The sequence below is a fragment of the Protomyctophum parallelum genome (assembly GCF_964188405.1).
Source record: "Protomyctophum parallelum genome assembly, chromosome: 2".
Lineage (NCBI taxonomy): Eukaryota > Metazoa > Chordata > Actinopteri > Myctophiformes > Myctophidae > Protomyctophum > Protomyctophum parallelum.
This window is the reverse complement of record NC_139699.1, coordinates 16,787,540-16,810,271: the sequence shown is the minus strand read 5'-3', so window position 1 is coordinate 16,810,271 and position 22,732 is coordinate 16,787,540. Positions and strand designations below refer to the sequence as shown.

The 22,732-nt window shown below is 40.1% G+C and overlaps 1 protein-coding gene across 2 annotated transcripts in view; it reads left to right on the top strand.

Annotated features, from left to right (window-relative positions):
- tead1b (TEA domain family member 1b) overlaps positions 1-21,611 on the top strand; it is a 93,523-nt gene extending 71,912 nt beyond the window's left edge. Inside the window, exons 4-13 of one of the 2 annotated variants that reach the window (XM_083759945.1) lie at positions 69-131; positions 7,199-7,210; positions 9,293-9,427; positions 10,410-10,459; positions 11,015-11,076; positions 12,226-12,350; positions 14,636-14,809; positions 18,462-18,602; positions 18,935-19,087; positions 20,471-21,611. In XM_083759945.1, coding sequence (XP_083616071.1) covers positions 69-131; positions 7,199-7,210; positions 9,293-9,427; positions 10,410-10,459; positions 11,015-11,076; positions 12,226-12,350; positions 14,636-14,809; positions 18,462-18,602; positions 18,935-19,087; positions 20,471-20,584 — 1,029 coding nt within the window. In that variant the 3' untranslated portion in view covers positions 20,585-21,611. The remainder of the gene's footprint in view (positions 1-68; positions 132-7,198; positions 7,211-9,292; positions 9,428-10,409; positions 10,460-11,014; positions 11,077-12,225; positions 12,351-14,635; positions 14,810-18,461; positions 18,603-18,934; positions 19,088-20,470) is intronic. The other variant, XM_083759944.1, reaches the window with a different exon arrangement.
- The last annotated feature ends 1,121 nt before the right edge of the window (positions 21,612-22,732 follow it).

Sequence of the window (22,732 nt, the reverse complement as noted above, 5' to 3'; positions counted from 1 at the left end):
AGGGGGGTTTTCATTGCCATGGTTACAGGCTGTTCCTTTGTTTTCCTCCTCCCCTACCCCCCTCGCAGGTGTCTAGTCACATTCAGGTTCTTGCCAGAAGGAAATCTCGTGAGTTTCATTCGAAGCTAAAGGTATGCGCTTTTTCTGCTTTTGGAGCTTGTGGTTGCTGTGCTGTCTTTTACTTACTTCCTGTTTCCCTTGGTGACAGAGTGAATGCCTGGGTGCTCTGCTTCCTGTTTCCCTTGGTGACAGAGTGAATGCCTGGGTGCTCTGCTTCCTGTTTCCCTTGGTGACAGAGTGAATGCCTGGGTGCTCTGCTTCCTGTTTCCCTTGGTGACAGACAAGGACTGTCTAAAGAGGACAAGACGCGAAGACCGTACGGGCGACGCCATGTTGCTCCATGGCAGTGTTGCCAACTCGTGACAGAAATATACCAACCCACCTCCAAAAACAAGCCAAAACAAACCCAATAATATGACCATATAATCCTAATAAAAAGTACGTCTATGATAATTAATGTTTTAGTAACTTATTATACTAATAATTAGCCTATAAAGGAAAGAAAATTATCTCTGGAAAAAAAGGACGCCAAAAGTCGCGGGAAATAAGCAGACTTGGCAACCCTGCTCCATGGAAGGAAAGAAACATGTGCAGTTGAGACCAAGGAAGCTGAACGAGGAAGTGTTGGCTGCATAAAGCCCACTGCGCATGTTTCTTTCCTTCCATGGAGCACCATGGAGCACCATGGAGCAACATGGAGCACCATGGAGCAACATGGAGCAACATGGCGTCGCCCGTACGGTCTTCGCGTCTCGTCCTCTTTAGACAGTCCTTGATGACAGAGTGAATGCCTGGTGCTCTCTGCTTCCCTTTTAACCCAGCCCCAGAACCCACTTCTAGTCGTATAGTTGGCTTCGGATGTCTAACCTCCCTTTTTTATTGATCAATTTTGTTTTGAATTACCATGCCAGCCTATTCATCCTGCCAATGTACGAATACATTGGAACTGTGTGTGTGTGTGTGTGTGTGTGTGTGCGTGTGCGCGTGTGCGTGCGCGCTCGCGCGTATATATATATATATAGGGCTCCATTTTTGTCACCGCTAAACCCCTTATCCCTAAACTTCTTAGCCTTTTTTTTAACCTATTTTGCTAAACATTTTTGAATAGTTAAAATGGCCAGTCTACAAGCTCACAACGTGTCAATGTAGAGGCTAGCTGAACTATTGAAACTAAACAAAATAGTAAAAAAAAAAAAAAGGCAAAGAAGTTTAGGTTAAGGGGTTTAGCGGTGATGAAAACGGAGCCCACGGTGTCATGATTTGAACCGGATGCAATGTCTGCATACAAATAATAATGTTTTGTATCAAACACTTCATGATGTCACTATTGTTACTAAATGTCTGAGTTTAAAGGTACTATGTTATGTTCATTGTGGGGGGGGGGAAGCATGCTGGCAAACATGCATTGGCTGTGGGTGAATGTCTAAAAAGCTAGTTCATAGTTGAGCAGTCTGCTTACAGTACACCTATTATCGTAAAGCATGCTGAATGGGTTCATATTAAAATAACAGAGGAGTTTTATACCTCTGCTTCCTTTTAAAAGAATCCCCCCCCCATTATCTCCGTCCACCCTATCAGAGGCGTTTAGAGTTCTGAGAGGAGGGCTGTTTCTGAAAGGCTGTGTCTCTGCTCTCTGTTGTTCTGGTCTTGCTCTGTAATCCGTTGATAACTCTGGGCTCTACGCGTTGACTTGTGGCTGTCGCAGGTTGCCTTCCTTCCTTCCTCCTCTTTCAGATGCAGGTCGTCTTACAAGATCCTCCTTAATGTCAATTATTTGACATTATTTCAATCTCACCAGGAACTTTAGATGTAGTTATAAGACATTTAAAGACACTTTCCCCCTTACTCTGAGGCACTTTCCCTTTACTACCAGTATTGATTTGATCGATTGATTGATTGTGTGTGTGTGTGTGTGTGTGTGTGTGTGTGTGTGTGTGTGTGTGTGTGTGTGTGTGTGTGTGTGTGTGTGTGTGTGTGTGTGTGTGCGTGTGCGTGTGCGTGTGCGTGTGTGCGCTTGCGTGGCGTGCGTGTGTGACGTGTGTGTTAAAACGTCAGTAAGACCATGAATGCTTTCAATGTCACAAGCAGCCGTTTGAGTGAAAAATGGTCTATTCTCATCTAAAGAAATTTAGAGCTCATTGGCAAGGAAATATACAAGTTCTGCCAGATCCATTTACGTTTAATGGATACATGATTAATTAGAAATTAGCTCATTATGAAGTTGGCAGAGCTCTTCAAAAAAAGTACAAAAAGTTAAGTAGAAATGGTTTTTGAGTAGAGGATAACTTAAGGTACAAAACGGCACAAAACGGTATAAAGCGTCATTGCTAGTTTACAACCGAGACCTTTTTTTTCTAAAAGTGATTGGATAAGACTGTCAACATGTTTTGTATGCAGTATTCATGATTTCTAATATAACTCTGTGTGAACTTTATGAGCATGTTAAAAGAAAAGAAAATATGTTTTCTTAAGTCTCGGTCTAAGGAGTTTATCCTTCATTTTTATACAGTGAGCGAGACTTTTTCTGTCAGTTTTCCTCTAGTTTACAACCAATGCAGATGTCATTCTCCTACGTTGTATAAATATCAAACGCTTCCATGGGTGTGTTGGTCTAACAATGAGTTGTGGTCATGCAATGAGAAAAGTCAGAATGAATTGCACCTTAGACCAGCTCAAACGTGGTCTAACCCAGAGGGGTTCTCCACGTTTTTGGCTGAGGACCCCCGGAAATGCTTTGGCCATGTCTCGCTTCTACTATATTATTTAGGCCCCCACAATCTAAAGCTATGTTTCTATGTGAGTGGTTCTCCGATAAAAAAAACCATAGCAGACCTACAAGCTCGTAGCGCGCCACTCGGTGGCGCGCTATGAGCTTGTAGATCTGCTATTTTTCAATAGCTATAAAGCACCAAAATTGGTTCCCGCCCCAAAATGCGCTGCACAAGGTGCCCTTTTTTTCACTTGAGCACCTGCCCCTCTAAATATCTGTGCACGCCACTGCCATCCGGATCAGGGTGTCATGTGGCATCTGTGCTGTGTCTGCTTTTAGACACCAAAAAGACACACACACACACAGTCACACACACACACACACACACACACACACACACACACACACACACACACACACACACACACACACTCACAAAGAGGCCAGTTAAAACGGAATACTCTCTTCAAATATTAACTTTCAAAAGTCACATCAAGAAGGTCTCCAACTCTGTCAACTTTAACTTTCCAAAATGTTAAACAAATTAGGCCTTTTCTAACAGTTGGGGCTGCCAGGACTTTACATGGTTTATGCCCAGTTCATTTGCTGTGCTGGGAGGCATGCAATGTGTGTGGTCAAAATGGCAGATGAACCATTTTAAAGCACTTGGTTGATTATTCTTAACACGAATATCAATAATAATCATAAGAAAAACCATTGAAATGTATCTGCTGCACTGTGCGTCTTTCAGCACCACACAGAGTGGAGAGCATTAAAGGAGAGAGAGATTAAGTTTCTGTTTATTTCAAATATAATACACTTGATTGCCGATGCTAGTAAATAATTCATGTTAATCCATTTTGGGGCAGGAACCCCTTTTGGTGTTAGCATTATGTTATGCTTTAGCCATTGAAAAATAGCAGATCTACAAGCTCATAGCGCGCCACCGAGTGGCGCGCTACGAGCTTGTAGGTCTGCTATTTTTGAAAAATCGTAAAAATGTGGCACAAATCTTTGAATATATATTCTTTCAAAGTGAATATTTTTAACTCAGGTCAAAATGGGTTAAAGGAGCTTTCATCTTTGAAGAATACTGTGACCCATATCATTCTGTGTTTTTTCTTCTGTTCAACGTACAGTAACAAGCCATCAGTATCCATTTAGGGACTCAGCTGGAGCGTGCAGCATCCCTGGCATAGGTAGTCAGAATAAGAGAATGAGCATGTGATTATTAATATATGACAGGATATCACAAATGTATCTTAGACATAGATGAGGACTCATTTCGTGAATGGTGTCTGAACTGCACGACCAAATAAATTATGCCATTGAGGGTGGGTGGTCCACCTCCTGTTCACGCTTTTTTTGTGGGCTGCAAGCTATTGTTTTGGCCGCATCTCCTGAAATTATTCTATCACTTTTGGCATTGTGTGGCTGCAGAGCAAACCCCGTTTCCTCAGAATACAACCTTCAACTTCAGCCATCATGCAAAAAATGTGCAAGATGCAGGTGACCCACCTGGCTCTAAACCACATACACTTCTAATCCAGAGATCTATAGGTCTTTCCCCCCTCTAACACTGAATATATTACCTGAATCTACAGGTATCTACAAACTCACAATGTGTCACAACATGACTTGTTGTGAGCTTGTAGATCTGCTATTTTTTCTGATTGGTCACTCCAGAATAGAGATGCTAGGGTTCATGGGGTTAAAGGGAATGGCACTCTGCCCCCAAACACACCCATGACTCATTTGGAGACTCATTCCAACCCTTTGGTGCCTTGTTCGCCCTACGTTGTGTCCAGATTATGTGCCGTTTACAGTTTTTCCCCAATCACTTGGAAGCATTTCCTGAACCTTAAATCTTATTCCCAAAACTCTAAAGCCCAAACCACACAAAAGGGTCGGGTCGGGTCAACCACACAAAAACGTTTTGTCCCGACCCGACCCTTTGGTGTGGTTTGTGATTAAGGAATCCCAGGACAGTAAAATCCATTCTCATAATACGGTACCACCTGTGTAAAATAATCTATAGCAATCAAAATTATAACCAGGTCAGTCAATTGCTCAATTTCAGTCAAGTGTAGCACCTTCTGATCATTGCGTGTGGTGTATTTTTCAGGGGCTAGCGCCCCTCAAAAATCTGTTGACGTTCTTGCATCTACGCTATGACATATTGGCCAATTGCCTTAATGGTGTGGGGTTGTGAGGCACTGCTAAGAGCATGATTTCAGAGTTTCAATAAATGCATCTGAGCAATTAAGAAACTCTGTTACTACCACAGTTACTACCACATTTTTTGAGGTGTATCAGGCCGTTGCTAGGACAACATCAGTGAAGGACAAGGGGGTATCCAACTGTATAATAAGTGTTATACAGTGTTATACAGAAAAGTGTTTCAAAAGTAATTAACTATATCAACCAATTAGGAAAGGGGATGAGGCTAGGATTGTAGCAGTACGTAGTAACTGTTGAAACAACAATAATATGAAATAACAAACAAGCAAACATCTATACAATATACAGTAAAAGAAGGAAAATAATGGAGCAAGAAAGAAGGTGTGAATGAAGGAAGGATGAAGCATGGAAGGAATAAAAAAATGCAGGAAGAAGGATGAAAAAGAGAGAAATAAATAAAGTAAGGAAACAAAGTTCTATGGCGTAAGAACTTAACGGTATGATTGATGATTGATTTATTCTTTATTTAACCCATTCTGACCGGGCACCCATTTTGGTGTCAGCATCATGTTGTGCTTTAGCTATTTAAAAATAGCAGATCTACAAGCTCATAGCGCGCCACCGAGTGGCGCGATACGAGCTTGTAGGTCTGCTATTTTTTGAAAAATCGAAGAACGACTGACATTTTTAGAATCTGATCTCAGGTCAGAATGGGTTCATCAGACCAGTGTGTGTCCGGCGGAAACCTCGTATGAATCTGATCTCAGGTCAGAATGGGTTAAGTGTCATGCTTCTTTTACACTTTACATAAACAATTACAATAAACCGACATGACAGTTTCCAAACAATGATCAAGTGAATACCAAACTGACTGACAGATCCTTACGAGGCAGATTACATAATATACAACATAAAATAAAATACACCATTAGGCCTGTGACAGGAGACGCATGTACCTACTTGAAGAGCGTGTTGATAGAACAAGCATACCTATATTGAAGATTAATGCATTTGAGTGCTCTGTGACTTTTTAAGCATTTAAACCTAAAGGGAACAGAACCCCATATATGAGATAAGTACAGTACATTGTCTGAATCAGCAGACCATTGTCAACATTGTAATAAAATGTGTAGTGTGAAAATGTTGGGCCAAGAGAGTTTACAAAAATGTGTGAAAGATTCTCTAATTCTAGAGAGTATTGCAAACCCAGAAGAGTATAAAATCCTAGCACACCATATAACATATTAAACGTTTCAATAGGTCTGTTCAATTCCAAAGGTAACTGAAACTTTATTCAACGTTTGAATGAAGTTTCTAGATGAAATTGTTAGATACAGGTCCAAAATTGTGGGCGGAATAATAAAGAGCGAGAATAATAAGATTGTTGGTTGTTAAGTCTATGAGATAATACTGTTTTTATTATAGGGCTGTAACTAAAATAGCTGATCTATAAACACGCTCATATCGTGTTGGAAGGGTTGTGATCTTGGTAGATCGGCTTGATTTTCCGCTATTAACAAAAAAAGAGAGAAAAATAACCCCCAATCGATTATCTTTTGTAAAATCGATTGTTGATTGATGATGGTTTGTTTATAATAAATTAAGCTGAATACTATATTTAACTGTTGCACCCCTAATTAGGGATGGAGCTCGTTAATTTCTATTGATAACGATCACCTTATCGATCAGGCTTATCGAGCCGGGTTCTTATCGAGTTCACTATCAAGCATTTTCTATTATTTTGTGGAAAAATGTGAGATAATAAATTCTGAACAGAACCAGTATATTTTACTAGGGCCTTCAACTACAGTACTTTTATTGGTAAAAAGGTCAATTGACCTTTTTACCAATAAAATAATATTAAAGGAACTGTTAACTGGTTAATACTGTATGTGTACAGACAGTGACTTTAAACACGTACTGTTGTTTACTCTGTTGGCAGGTATCAATACACTTTTAGACATGTTTGTGCCAGCGTGGGCGATTATCTTGATCGCCCAATTGTCTTGATTGTTTAAACATGGCCGCTATGCTCGATAACAGGCTTGATAAGCCCGAAGCTTATTGATAACGGGTACTCAATAAGCTTGTTTTCTGAATTTTTGGGGTATCTGTTATCGAGCTCCATCCCTACCCCTAATTGTTTGTTGTGCTCAGCCCAGATTATTACATAATTGCTGCATAACTTGTTCACAGACAGTCGGCACATTTAGACTAAAACCTTCTTTCTTCTTTGTATTTATTCAGGTTACCAGTATGGTGAGTATTTACTTATTTGTTTATTTTGGTTGTGCTCCTCCTGGCTCTGCTTCAACCAGACAGCACTGTTTCTGGTTTAGTATCATGCTTCTGCCATAGTGATACATCCAAGCTGCTCCCCAGTATGTGCCCAGTTTGTGCCCATCTCTGTGTGTCCACTCCTCATACTGTTGTCATACTTTACCTTAATCCCACTTTACCAATTATTACCAGTGACTGTTTCCAGCATGCTTTTGCCTTCAGCTTCTGCCACCAATGTGCCACATGGTCACCATTGCTATAGAGCGTCGCAGTCCCGCCCCCTTTCAGAACGACGAGTGGCCCAGTCCCGCCCCCTTTCAGAACGACGAGTGGCCCAGGAAATTATTCTCCGTTCATTTTCTCCTTAGGCTTTTCAAAAAGTATTTATATAAAGACGGTTACGCGGCGGACAAAGCCAACTCGGATCGTGACAAATCATGACAACATGTAAATAATTTGAAAGAAGAACATAAAGGCAGGATACAACACTATTTGTTTTGTTTTTCTTCTTACTAATTATTTGATCGGCCCAGAACATTGTAATTATTGTCGTGATTTATCACGATCCGAGTTGGCTTTGTCCGCGGCGTAACCGTCTTTAAATAAATACTTTTTGAAAAGCCTATGGAGAAAATGAATGGAGAATAATTTCCTGGGCCACTCGTCGTTCTGAAAGGGGGCGGGACTGCGACGCTCTATAGGGGTGGTGAGCACATGACTTCTGTAGGCCTACCGTACATGCGTTGCATTGAGCAACGGCTTGTTTGACTTGATATGATTACATTTACACACACATCCAAGAAAGAGTGATTGTGTCTCAAATGTATTGTCACTGTCGGGCAAAAACATTGTATGTCCATATTTCACAGTTTTCCAGATTTTCATAAATTAATACCTTATTTTATACTCATAATGATTGAATAGATGATTTCCAAGCTCGGCTCTATAAAAACACACACACACACAAAAAGAAAATCTTCACCTATGACGACAAAATATGAACACCAGTCTGTGGGTTTTATCCATTTTAACCAATGAAAAGAGCTTGTGACTAAATAATAACCACATTGGAACACAAGTTATTTTTTTATTTTTCCTGAAAAGTAATGGTTTTGGACATACAAGACATCCCACTCAACAGCAAACCATACAACTGTTGCGTCTGAATGAAACTCATGTTGGACTATTTCGACAGAACACATTCAACACATACTATGTATTTTCATTGAAAAGCTCCTCTCGTCCAAGGATGAAGGAGAGCTGCAAAGATGCTCACAACCTTGATCTGATCTAAGAGACGCTGGTTGCTGAAGGAGATTTTATTGAAAGCAAACTTCAGAAACATGTCACGATTCCAATATATCTGGCAAGCTGTGTTAGTGTTAGAATAGTCAACAATAAAGAACTTTATTTTAAGTGCATACCTGCACTAACCATTGTGTATTTGAAATTCAATACACAATGTTGTGTATTGAATTTCAATATTGTTCGGCACATTCCTTCTTTGAAAATACACTTAAATTGCTTTGGCAACAACATCTCTTTTAACCCTTTTTGGACTGACGTCTACATTTAAAAAGTTTATTTTTTTAGATGTATTTCTTTCTGAAAAACCTCATGTTTCTATATCAGTGGTTCTCAATATTTCATGTCAAGGACCCCCAAAAATATATGAAATTGGCCGCTGAGCCCATCTGAAAATGTGTTGTTTCAGGGACCTCCTCCCAGAAGCAAAGATTTGAGTATATATTCAAAGCTTTGCACCACATGTTCATGATTTTTCAAAAATAGCAGACCTACAAGCTCGTATGAGCTTGTAGATCTGCTATTTTTCAATAGCTAAATTATAACATAATGTATGTAACCACCAAAAGGGGTTCCCGCACAAAATGGGTTAAACTGCTTTGCTGTTAATTGTCACGGGAGAGAGAGAGGACGGTAGTGCTTTGAATGTGTTGTTAAGAGTATAGTGGTGTTACTTGTATGCCTCATGCCGCCACCCCGCCCCACGTCTCCCCGTCTGTCTGAGTGCTAAAGCCTTTTGTGACGGTGCTGTTAAAGGATCAGACTGTGAAGGACAAAGCCCTCCAGAGCATGGCCTCCATGTCCTCCGCTCAGATCGTCTCTGCCACCGCCATTCACAACAAGCTGGGCTTGCCAGGCATCCCGCGCGGCCCGGCCTTTCCTGGAGCAGGGGTAAGAAATAAAGAGAGCCCCACACTGGCACAACCTATTATCAGTGGCGTGCACAGACATTTAGAGGGGCAGGTGCTCAAGTGAAAAAGGGCACCTGCAGCGCGTGGAACCGGCCGGTTGTCTTAATAGTGTGAGATTTATAGATTTTGGGGCCTAAATAATATATTTTTATCAAGAATTGATCATGTCAACATGGTCCACATACTGTACAGTGTACACTGTACATTTTATTTTTATTTTTAAGGGGCACATTGCCAAAAAGGCAGGGGGTGCTCTAGCACCCCCTAGTGTCTATCTGCGCACGCCACTGCCTATTATTGATCCACGGCAGTAACAAGACAACTCACCCCGTTTCCGTTTTCCTCCCAGAATTTTCCCCAGTGAGGGGTTGGTGGGAGAGGCTGGACAGCAGACGGCTGGACTATAAGTACAAATATAATTTATGAAAAGCTACTACAGTGAAGTCTGTTCACAGAAGTTGTTGTAGGATATGTGGGGATTATCTGACGAGGTACCATTTGAGTGGGCAAAACCTTACATATACTAAATAATACTAAATTGTTTATAGGGTCAATATAAGTGAAATAATATAGCCTTTCCACAGGAGTATCTTTTTATAGTTTTCCAAAAAGAATACAAACAGCCAATAGCATATTACAAAGTTATCCCCCTCACTGGTGAAAATTCCTGGAGGAAAAACGGGCACGCACCGGGGTGAGTTGTCCAGTATTCTCCACGGCACGCTGACGGACTCCACTGAGGTTCTGTCACCGGGCCAACTGCATTGACACCCTGGCCAAATCCTATTACACACAGCTTTGCACAACTGTCACCTATCAGATAAGGAAGATCAAAAGGAATGGTATAGTCATTTTGAAGGTGTAGCCAAGACCCATTTTGATCTCTGATGATTGGTAACAGCTGTGCAGAGTAGTATGCATTGTTTTTATTGTTTGTGTATTTACTTTATCGAATTCTCTAGTTTTGGCAGGGTATGATCTCGACGGGTCAGCCTGGATCATCACATCAAGAGTGAGTATAATACTGTGCTCTCATTGATTGATTGATTGATTGATTGATTGATTAACAGAATTATAGTACATTTCAAGCACAAACTCAACACAAAGACTGTGAGTGGACGACCCAATTAAGCATATTACACTTGTTTACAAGAGGGTCCACCATGTTCAATTCATCAAAACATTTAGAGACGTACAAATAGACACTTCTATATAGTTAAAGAACAGAACAGGAATTCATCATAAAGGAGGTAAAAAGGGAAAAGAAACATATACAGTGAGGGGAAAAGGGGGGGGGGGGGATTCAGATTTTACGGGGGCCCGTTTCGAATTGCAGACGTCCGTAGGTGCCCTTTGAGAGCAGTTTTGAAGGAGTCAAGGGAGTCAATACAAACAGCTTGAGTCACACCTCTGTCCCGTTAGCCACTCTGTCATTAATCACCTACTCCTACTGTATGTGTGGGTGCAGATGTTTTTTTTTTTAAACTAATTTGAAATTGCGGTATGTCAAAACTAAATATGTGGTACATTTATGAGATTTAGTTTTTTTTCTACTTCTCTGTTTCAGTATTAAGCCTTTCGCACAGCAAGCATATCCTATCCAGCCAGCAGTCACAACAGCCATTTCAAGTGAGATTTTTTACCATATTTAACCATTCTTAAAAACAACCAAGCTTCATATTTAACATCACATGCTATTAGTAATTCCTTACTAATGTTTTAAATGTTAACCACATGGGGGCAATTAAGAAACAATTTTTTTTGTTTTCTCTCCGATTAATCTATTATTTTTGTATGTAGGGCTTAACCCATTCTGGGCAGGAACCCCTTTTGGTGTTTTAAGCATTATTATGTTATACTTTTGCTATTGAAAAATAGCAGATCTACAAGCTCATAGCGCGACACAGAGTGCCGTGCTACGAGCTTGTAGGTTCTGCTATTTTTGAAAATGGGAAAATGTAGTGCAAATCCTTGAATATATATATATATTCTTTCAGAGCGAACGTTTTTAACTCATATCTTTGATTCTGGGGAGGTCTCCTGGAACAACATATTTTCAGATGGGGGTCGGCGGGCCAATTACATAATTATAATCTTGGAGGTCCTTGACATGAAAATGTTTGAGAACGACTGACATAGAAACATGGGTTTTTTCACATTTGTAGAATCATTCCCATGTCTAAATGGGTTAAGTAGTAGTTAGAATAAGCACATTCATACTGTGATTTTAAAACCATACAAGCCAGATACCGCTGTTTTATAGCCCGAGTATTTCTATGCAGTGTTGTTTTCGTCGACTAAAACTAAGACGAAAAAAGTTCGTCGACTACCTATTTCCACTGAAGAAAACTAAATGGAAACTAAATGAAACTATGCTATGGTGACTAAAACTAAGACTAAATATACTGACAATTTCGTCAACAAATAAAAACTAGACTAAAATGTTAGGAAGGGACTAGTGGACAAGAGATCCAGTGTAAGTCATTTTACACTTGTTTGCATGCTGAAAATAGCAGATCTACAAGCTCACAACGCGTCGCGCTGCGACGCGTTGTCAGCTTGTAGATCTGCTATTTTCAGCATATGTAAAATCTGCCATTACGACGGCATCAAGGCCCGCCAAAATGCATTTTAGTCGACTGAAACTAGACCAACACTAAAACATTCCGGGTGACTAAAATGTGACAAAAAAGAAATTAACACTATTCCAAAGACTATGACTAAAACTAAAATAGAAACTTGCTGCCAAAAACAACACTATTTTTATGTGACTTCCAGGCTATGAGTCCACAGCAGCCCCAAACCCCACAGTGCCCGCGTGGCAGGGCCGGTCCATAGGTACATCCAAACTCCGACTGGTGGAATTCTCTGCCTTCCTAGAGCAACAGAGAGATCCGGACTCAGTAAGTATAGAACGCACCACACCAAAAACTAAATCACTACGTCATAGCAGGGCCGATTCATACTCCTATTTTAGAGCAGAATAAAAGTCAGTTCAATGTGACGTCATTTGAGGTTCAAATGAGAGGGGGGGGGGGGGGGCGGCACAATTACAATTTAGGCATTTAGCAGACGCTCTTAATCCAGATCGACTTACATTAGGCAAGAACAAAAAAGCATGGGAATACATCACCTATATAAAAAGCATTAATCATGAAACATGCGTAAGCTAAGAACGTAACTAGAACATATCTACATAATGACACTAAACTATAGGACGGGTACCGTCCTAAAGTCGGCTCTTCGGTGCTACTGGAAATTTCTGACGAGCCGAAATCATTTCGGCACTACAGCGCCGAAACAGCGGTAAAATAGGAGTATGAATCGGCCCTTAGTATCCCTCATCTCTCATCATCCAATCCCTACACCACTTAGCCATAGAGTCAGCCAAGTACACAACTCTCAGTTGGAAGTCAAGATCTGCTAAATGCTTGACCTATGGTGTTCACAATAACCTTGAAAACCCAAAGCAATAATAATTGACTAAATTGCGCTGTTATCTCAAAGGACATTCCTTACTAAATTTACACTGTAGACTGATATAGCGCCAATGAGACAATCCACAGACCCCTTGAATGTCATGTGAAAAGGCACACAAACCAGCAACTCTAAACTAAACCCATACCACACATTTTTGTATTGCTCGCCTTTGATGGGAGTAATCTGTCTATGTTTGTCTACATTCCCCTGAGAATTTTATTTTGCTATTGATACCACATGACAACAGCCATTAATCTTACATTTAGCTGAATATTTTGAGCCCCAAAGGCCACATACACAGAAAGAACAAGCTGCTCTCAAACGACTCTTGCACCAAAGAGTAAAGTGACTTTGAAATAATAATCCTAGTGATAGAAAGTATTACATTTTGCTGCAGAAACCCTAGGCTGTGATAATGACATCTTTCAATATAATGTACAGTATCTCTTTACTGAAGAGGATGGTTTCCATTGTCTACTCTACTGTATCACAATACCTTTGCTCCAGTTAAGATATGCATTTATAAGAAATAATGGATAAATAAATATTTTTTTTGGCACTATACCATTGGTTGGCCGGTTGGCCTAATAAATAAATGTCTAGCCAACTGCAGATCAATTGTCTCTCCAGGCTATGGGATGTATAGTACAGGTCTATGGGCTGCGAAAGCGTGGGACGATATCTTTCCCAGGCGTTTCGCCCAGGATGATGTAGTTGTTTAGGCATAATTTCTGTGAGGTTATAAGGTTGGGGTTAGGCATAGTGTTTGTGAGGTTAGGGTTATAGGTTTGTTTTAGTGAAGTTAAATATTAGGGTTTAGGAAAACTGAGTTTGATCAGATGAAGAGCCTTGGCTCCAAACGTCGTCAATAAATAGAGCATATGAGTGTGTGCGGGTTCCCTTCTCTTTTCCTACGTCACTTTTTGAACCCAGCACCTCCACTAAGTGATGTGTGTATGTTACTATAGTTTCTAAATGTTAGGGTTTTAGACACAATCGAGGTGAAAGACCTGACAAAGAGGGAGTCCTGTGAAAGGACAAGTTAGTTTTCTGCCTGGTTGCCAGGTTTGTTATTTAGTCATTTAGCTCTTGCTCAGCGCTGATAACAACAGAACTTAGTCGATCAGATAATTCTAATGTTGGACATCATGCATTATATTTTGGGACCTCTAGCTGATTGATTCATGCATGTTCACTTTATTCGGTTCACAATATTCAATTAAACTAAATTCCTCTCAGACCAGCCTTGCTTTAACTGTATTAGGTTAATAGTACAAGTTCGGGGGAGCCCATAGTTGAGTGGTTAGGGAGCCTGCCAGTGCCTAGGCAAAATCAATGTGTTAATTAAAGATATAGCTACTCTCACAGTTATAAGGGATCTGTTCTTATTTCAAGTTGCCGTTGCCTTATGGTGCACACTATCTGACATTCTTCATTTGCAGTAATCTCTGTGAAAGGATTGCGATCTCTCATCATTTATATACCAAAATATCTTGAGATTTTTCAAAATACCACCAGATTTAGACTCTTGCAAGGGCACATATTTCACATCTACAGCAAAAGGAATTTAAAACTTCTTTGTTTGCCAAACAAACAATGTCAAAGATAAGTCTGGTATTTGCATTCTTAAAACCAAGATGTAGACGCTTAATAACTTACTTACTGTATGTTTACCTTAAAAGTTCTAAAACTGTACTTGTTCTTCCAGTACAACAAGCACCTCTTTGTGCATATCGGGCAGACAAACCATTCCTACAGTGATGCCTTGTTGGAGGCGGTGGACATTCGTCAGATTTATGACAAATTCCCTGAAAAGAAAGGAGGATTGAAAGATCTCTTCGCCAAGGGTCCCCAGAATTCCTTCTTCCTCATAAAGTTCTGGGTGAGTATCATTGTTGTACCTGCTAAGCACTGTGCACAGCAGTGTTTCCAAACAGTGGGTCGGGAGTCCCGACCCATTTTTGAGTCACAGACCCATCTTTATGGGGCAGGAAACCTGGGGCTGTATTTTGCGTGTCTTAAGTACTAGGGCTGAGTGGCTCTTTGGCCACTCAGAATAGCCAAATGGCATTGATCACGCCTCCAGGTCTTATGTTAAGTAATAAGACCTGGTACTTAAGACACGCAAAATACAGTGTTTGTAAAATGGTTTGGGGCGTGAGTCATTATTTCAAAAGCAGCAATTCAACATTTTTGAAAATAAAAAAGTCAAACAATTTTTCAAAAGCAATGCAAAAGCAAAGCAATTCCATAAAAAGTCACAGTGTGTCACATCACGAGGCGCTATGAGCCTGTAGTTTGGCTATTTCCACTAGTGTTTTGGGCCCCAGAGCGACTTTTCTCTTTTGGGTCTCAAGCTAAAATGTTTGGGAACCATTGCTGTACAGTACATGTTTATTATTATTATTATTATTATTATTTTATTTATTTTTCCTTTATAATCTCTTTCAGCGCCAGTTTTCAGTCACCAGTTTAGGCTCTGAGTGCCAATTCTCCCATTATAAAGAAAGAAAGAATTTGTAATTCTATTATGCATGTAATGTGCATGTCATCACCTGCACACCAGATTAGAGGAATTTTCAAAATATGGATGAAAAAAAAAAAAGAACGTATTTAACTTATTAAACTTTTTTTTTAATTCCCAAGGGAGCACGTCTTGTCGTCCGTGGCATCCGGTACTTAATTGGCAATTAGACGTCTTGACGTTTATGTCTCTTAAACTGTTTTAATATGATGAAATAGACTGAGTTGGTTGGTTCCCAATGGGAACCGGTTCAATTATTTTTGGTTCTTAGTCCATGAGCCAGAGCTCCAAAATTGGTGGGAAAAACTAGACCTATATTAAATTGTTTATAGGATCAATAGAAGTAAATTAATACATGATAACCCTTCCACAGTAGTAGCTTTTTCATATTTTTGATTATTTTATAAATCATTGTCTTCGTGTAAATAATCAATTGTGGAGGTTTCATGGTGATAACAATCTAATAGTTATGGTTTTGCACACTCAATTCATAATTAACGTTTCAATTTTGGAGCTCTGGCTCATGGACGAAGAACCAAAAAGAACTGAACCGGTTCCCATTGGGAACCAACCGGTGGAAAAGAACTGAACCGGTTCCCATTGGGAACCAACCGGTGGATAAGAACTGAACCGGTTCACATTGGGAACCAACCGGTGGAAAAGAAATTAACCGGTTCCCACTGGGAACCAACCGGTGGAAAATAACTGAACCGGTTCCCACTGGGAACCGACCGGTGGAAAAGAACTGAACCGGTTCCCATTGGGAACCAACCGGTGGAAAAGAACTGAACCGGTTCCCATTGGGAACGAACCGGTGGGAAAGAACTGAACCGGTTCCCATTGGGAACCAACCGGTGGAAAATAACTGAACAGGTTTACATTGGGAACCAACCAGTGGAAAATAACTGAACAGGTTCCCATTGGGAACCAACCGGTGGAAAAGAACTGAACAGGTTCCCATTGGGAACCAACCGGTGGAAAAGGGGCCTGAGTCCTGACTGACTGAGTCACTGATGAAGTTCTCTGAAATATTAAGTTGGTATAACTATATATCAACCAAAATACCATGAAATCGTTTCTATATTCATTTTTTATAATGTCACATTATCATTAAAATCTGTGTGTTTTGCCAATTGTTTGGAATATCCTAATGGGCCGCGGCCCACAGATTGAGAATCCCTGGTCTAAACAAAGAACACTGCACTCTTCCCCGCTATTTTTAGAGAGAAGAATTTCTGGAGAACTCGTGATCAAAGCACTCTCTAATTCTGTGTAATATCTCGAGACAATAGATTGACCCGCTTGCAGTCCCATTGGCTGTTTAAACATTACATGTAGTTTCTCCCCGATGCAAAATGCTAACTAGCGGCAGTCAACAAAGTGAGGCTGTATGCACTTGGACTAAGTCCTTTTTAAAATTCCTTTTGAAGTGACCGACCAATCTAAATTTCAAATGGGAGGCGGAATCTGCACAATAATGAAAGTACAACTGCTTTGCGTAATGAAGGAGGAGAATGTTGCAGAAGGATGTGTCCTCTTTTATTGTGTCCATAATGAACACCGTGTTCTGGCCCTGGGCATAGAAAGGCTGGCCTCTGCAGAGAAGACACTTTTCATGAGCACAAATCAGGCTTTTAACCCATTTAGGCCTGACGTCGAAATTAAAAAAATGTCTTCTAATTTCTGACAGTTTTCTGAAAGATGCTTCCGTATCAGTGGTGCTCAATATTTCATGTCAAGAACCCCAAAAATGATATGTAATTGGCCACCGACCCCCATCTGAAAATATATGTTGTTCCAGGAACCTCTCAAAAGCAAAGATTTGAGTTAAAAACGTTGGCTCTGAAAGAATATATATTCAAAGATTTGTGCCATATTTTGACAATTTTTCAAAAATAGCAGACCTACAAGCTCGTATACGCCACTCTATGAGCTTGTAGATCTGCTATTTTTCAATAGCTAAATCATAACATAATGCTAACCAAAAGGGGTTCCCGCCCAAAATGGTTTAACATGACTTCATTTTATCCTCCTCAGAATCTCGTTCACAAAAATGGCTACATTTATATGCTATTTCAAATGTGCCAGGCATGTTCTAATGTAATATTTAAGAGCTTCATGGATGGCTTAGACTTGTAACTATAATACATTTTTAGTAATAGCTTCTTTTTTTTCCAAACACTATCAAAATATATGAACCAATAATGGCACCAGATGCGACAATTGACAATTTATTTTGGAGGGATATTAATAAAAGTTATTATGCCAAAGCAGTTGATGCTATTTTTATATGTACACCTGCTCCATTTCTCTAGCAAACATTTCCTGTCACTAGAGGGCAGTGTGGCCACTTGGCCATTTTATTCAAACAAGTACTGTTCCAGCATTACTGTAGCTGTAACCCTGTGATAAGATAATACATTTTCATATTATCACCGTCAGGTGGAATCCTTGTATGTTGAAAACTGTTACTTCAAGCTATGTTCCTATCCACTAGCACTTGTTAATACTTTTCCTTGGTTCAATATTATAAAACCCACAGACAGACGTAACCAATTTCACACTTTCACACATTTTTACAGCAAAAACAGCACATTAGGACATATTGTGAACTTGTAGATTGTCAGTTTTTACTACTGCTGTGTGGCACTGTAGTATGACGAAGTGGTAGGGCATTCATTTACAGGGAGAAATATGGAGATGAGGTTTCTGCCCCGACAGCAACACTATCTTAAGGGCTACACACACCGTCTGCGAACGCCGCGCGTCAAAACAGCCGCCTCTGTTATTTTCAATGAACCTATCGCACACCGGCGGCGTCCGACGCGCGTTCACGCCTCGCCTGACGCTCCGATACGCCACTGTTCTATTTTCCAGGCGTTGCCGCGCGGCAAAGCCTGTGCCAGGTGTGTGTTGGGCTTAAATCAGTCACAAACTAACCCTATTTGGTGTTGTTGTTCAAGCACATGGTAAACGAAAGGGCTACAATTTCCTCTGGTTCACTTCACAGGCGGACTTGAATTGCAACATCCAGGATGACACGGGAGCGTTCTATGGAGTGACCAGCCAGTATGAGAGCTCGGAGAACATGACCATAACCTGCTCTACAAAAGTCTGCTCCTTTGGCAAGCAGGTGGTCGAAAAAGTGGAAGTAAGTACTTCATGTTTTTACCTGTTGAGACTGTTCTGTGAACGGACCATAATCATTCACACGGCAGCCATTTTCCACATACATGTACTTTACATATACAGTACGTACATGTACTACATACTGTACATGTACACATACTTGGGGTGGTGAGAACCCCCGCCCCCTTAAGTATGAAGTTATCAAAATGACCACCTTGTGAATAGGGTCAATAACTGCCAACACTTAAATCGGGTTGGTTATAATTGGCAATTAGCTTTTAACATGTTTTCTTTTTTATTTTATTTCTTCTTTTTTCATATTCTGTTTTGTCTTCATTCTTTCCCTTTCTGTAGACGGAATATGCACGGTTCGAGAATGGGCGTTTTGTCTACAGGATAAGCCGGTCGCCCATGTGCGAATACATGATCAACTTCATCCATAAACTAAAACACCTGCCCGAGAAATACATGATGAACAGTGTGCTGGAGAACTTCACTATCTTATTGGTAATCGCTATACGCTTGTGTGGTCCATCGCACTCACACACACACACACACACACACACACACACACACACACACACACACACACACACTCTTCTCTCCATCAGCCTTCTGCCACCGAACCTCACTTGTCTACTAAGTGGGCCCGGGACCCTCTCCAGAACCATCATTATTTCTGTCTACTTCTTCAGGGGTGGATTGTTGGGCCCTGGTGGCTGTAGCTGGTTTAAAATGAATAAAAAATTAGGGGGGGTATGTTACTGGCGGCCAGATGAGTTCCTCTCCTTGGTCCTGCATTCCTCACATTCCACACGGGATGGAAGTCAGCGCGAGGAGCCTCATTATCTACAGGGGAGGAGGCCGACATAGAGGGAGGGTAAGAGGGGGCGGGAACCCCTGTTATTAGCCATCGCATGGGGGCTCAAAGTCTCATTCTCTGCTGCCCAAAGGGCGGCAGGGAGAGGCAGAATGTCCCTTTTCTCCAAATCATATGTGGGTATGTGTGCTCTCAAAATAGTGCCTGGGCTTTTGTTCGGTTGCTTTGTCTTTTTTTTTTCTTTTCCCCCTCGAGATTCTTCGGATTTTTTCCAATCAGTCATGTTGCACTGCCCTCTGATTGACAATGTGTGTGTATCACATAGGGATAGGCCTGTTAATCCTGAGCCTGAATGCACTCCAAGAATACACCACGCACTGAACATATCTACAAACTCACAACCTGTCGCACTGCGATGGGTGGCGAGCTTGTAGATCAGCTATTTTCTGTGCACGCCAGTGTTGCACGACTACATGCAAATTAGACATTACAACGCCATTACAGCACTTATTTTGTGCAACGGGCAACGGAGTTGACTGAATGAATGAATGAGTTTATTTCAAACATTATTTGAAATCAAATACATTAAAACACTGAAACAAAAAGAAAATACTCCAACAATGTCCGAAAAGGAGTAGGGTGAAGTATTAAACTTGACACTAGGGCTGTGCGATGATCAATAATCCAATCAATGAACAATTGCTTATTTTATTTTATTTATTTGTTTATTTTGGGGGGGTAGCAGATCTACAAGCAATGCGCCGTGATGCCACACGTTATGAGCTTGTAGATCCGCTATATCTTCACTATCTTTGCACACCAGCATTCTACAACTAAGTTTAATACATGGCTTAATTGGACGATCAGTAGTTATTTTTTTGTATTGATTTGCTGATGTAATAATAATTAAAAAAGAAAAGAATATATATATATATATATACAGACTGCATCTGCTTCTCAAATATTCAAATAACCTATGTACATGATTAAGTCAGTTATTGTTTATAAATAATACATTTTCTGTTCTGCCCAGCTCTAGTTGACACGCAATCTGTCTCTTTCCCTTCCAGGTGGTGACCAACAGGGACACCCAGGAGACGTTGCTATGTATGGCGTGTGTCTTTGAAGTGTCAAACAGTGAGCACGGAGCCCAGCATCATATCTACCGACTCGTAAAGGAATGAACACCTGAGACCCCGATCACCCCTTTTCATAGACTTTACCAACCTCAAAACAAGTGGCAGTGCCTCTAGCTTAAAATCACGTATGCGATGCTTTTTCATCATCATCTTTTTTTTTTTTTTTCTTTTGCTGAAGTCAGTTGTTATGGATTATTTTGTGTTTTTTGTTTTAATGGATGTGTATGTTATTTGACTGCAGCTGTGAATTGCGGTACAGTTGTTTTATTGTTTTAATATGGGAGTAATTTCTCATTTAAAATATGTAGAGTCGATCTCTGTAGGGATATACAGTACATGTGGCTGTACATTGGTGAAGATTAATTTGGTAAACATAAATATATATATGTGTTGACGTTTTCTGCTTTATGTAAGAGGGAAAAAAAAAAGATGTTGGCCCTTTCCCCGTTGGCTGACATGGTCTGTGTGTAATAATGTGTATGAGTGTATTTTGTATGTAGTGGATCATTTGTGAGTATAATACATGCTGTATAAAACATACACACACAGCCAATGGACTTTCCAAAGAAAATATAACACAACACTTAAGATGTTATAGTGATCATCACTATTGCAAAAATATATATAAAAAAAATCAGGAACATACCAAGCCCTGTTGAAGCACTCCACGTCTTCAGTCTAACTTATACTTTGATAACAGAGTTACAGTAGTTACAATATAGTTACTCACTAGTTACAGTAGGCTATGTCATAGGATGTGAACAACACATACATACATTAGCCATTGAACACTATAACAACAGAAGGATTGCACTGTGAAAGTACTACAGATTGTAGTTTTACCTGCATCTTTTTTCTTTTTTTTGTTGTTGAAAGAATCATGTTGCATTATGGGAAAACCTGTTACACATCCCTGCACTGCAGAATGAGTCTCTCTCCTGTGACAAATGATTTAGAACAGTGGTTCCTAACCTGTGGCCCAGGTTTTAATTTTAATGACAATATAACATTAATATTAAAATATAATGCAAAAAAAGTATTTCTTCCATTTTGGGCGGGAACCCCTTTTGGTGTTAGCATTATGTTATGCTTTAGCTATTGAAAAATAGCAGATCTACAAGCTCGTAGCGCGCCACTCGGTGAGCTTGTAGGTCTGCTATTTTTTTTAAATCGACTGACATAGAAACATAGCTTTTTCAGAAAACTGTCAGGATGTAGAAGACATTTTTAGAATCTGATCTCAGGTCAGAATGGGTTAACTTAAAACCTTGGGGGGAAATGAGTTTTCATTGTAATACTGATACATAGGATAAGTATACACATAAGATTGATTGATCATTCTGAGGTGGTCAGATGGGTGGGCCGCAAAACGCTTTAGAGATTTTCTATTGGGCCTTAATTGATCCAGCAAAGGTTGGGAACCACTGGACTAGAACATTGTTTAGATTTTTTTTATAGTGAAAGCACTATTTAAACTACTCTGATTGGACTTACAGCACGTCCAAAGCACTTTGTTTTCCTTTTCTTGGACATGCCTTAGTGATGATAACTTTTTATTTCCTTTAGATCTGTGGTTTTTTAGAATATACATACATTGTCATGAGACAATACATCACTTGTAGACAGCAGGCCTTGGTCAGTATGCGGTGGCATTGCCCCTGAATGATGCATTTTTAATCTCAGACCCCCCCCCGCCCCCTCTGGTCATTGCAGTGTAATTTGTAAAAAGTCCAAGACAGAGTTTTTGCTGCCTTTATGTTAAAGCCTGAATTAAGGTCTTTACACCGGGGAATGACGAATAACTAATATCGTGTGAGTATTTCACATTATAACTTTTCATATTTCTGATCCCTCATTCATGCAGGTTGATGCAAATGTTGATGCCTATTCCTGTAATTCCGGGGAAAGTCGACCTTGTTCCAAATGTAAAATGCTCTATTGCCGTATAATATTGTTCTGTGTGTATCTAATCATGACACAAACAATAGTTTGAAAGAGAAAAAAAATATTATTATTGATATTATTCAGATTAATTAATCAAACGAGATACAAAAAAACACTTCCTGGGGTGTAAGGACCTTAATATTTAATTGCCAGTGTGTGTGTTGTGCACCGCAAAAGAGGATTTACACGATTGTAGATCTGCTATTTCCGGTAGTGACGATGGATATATCAGGCTTAACACTGCCCTGT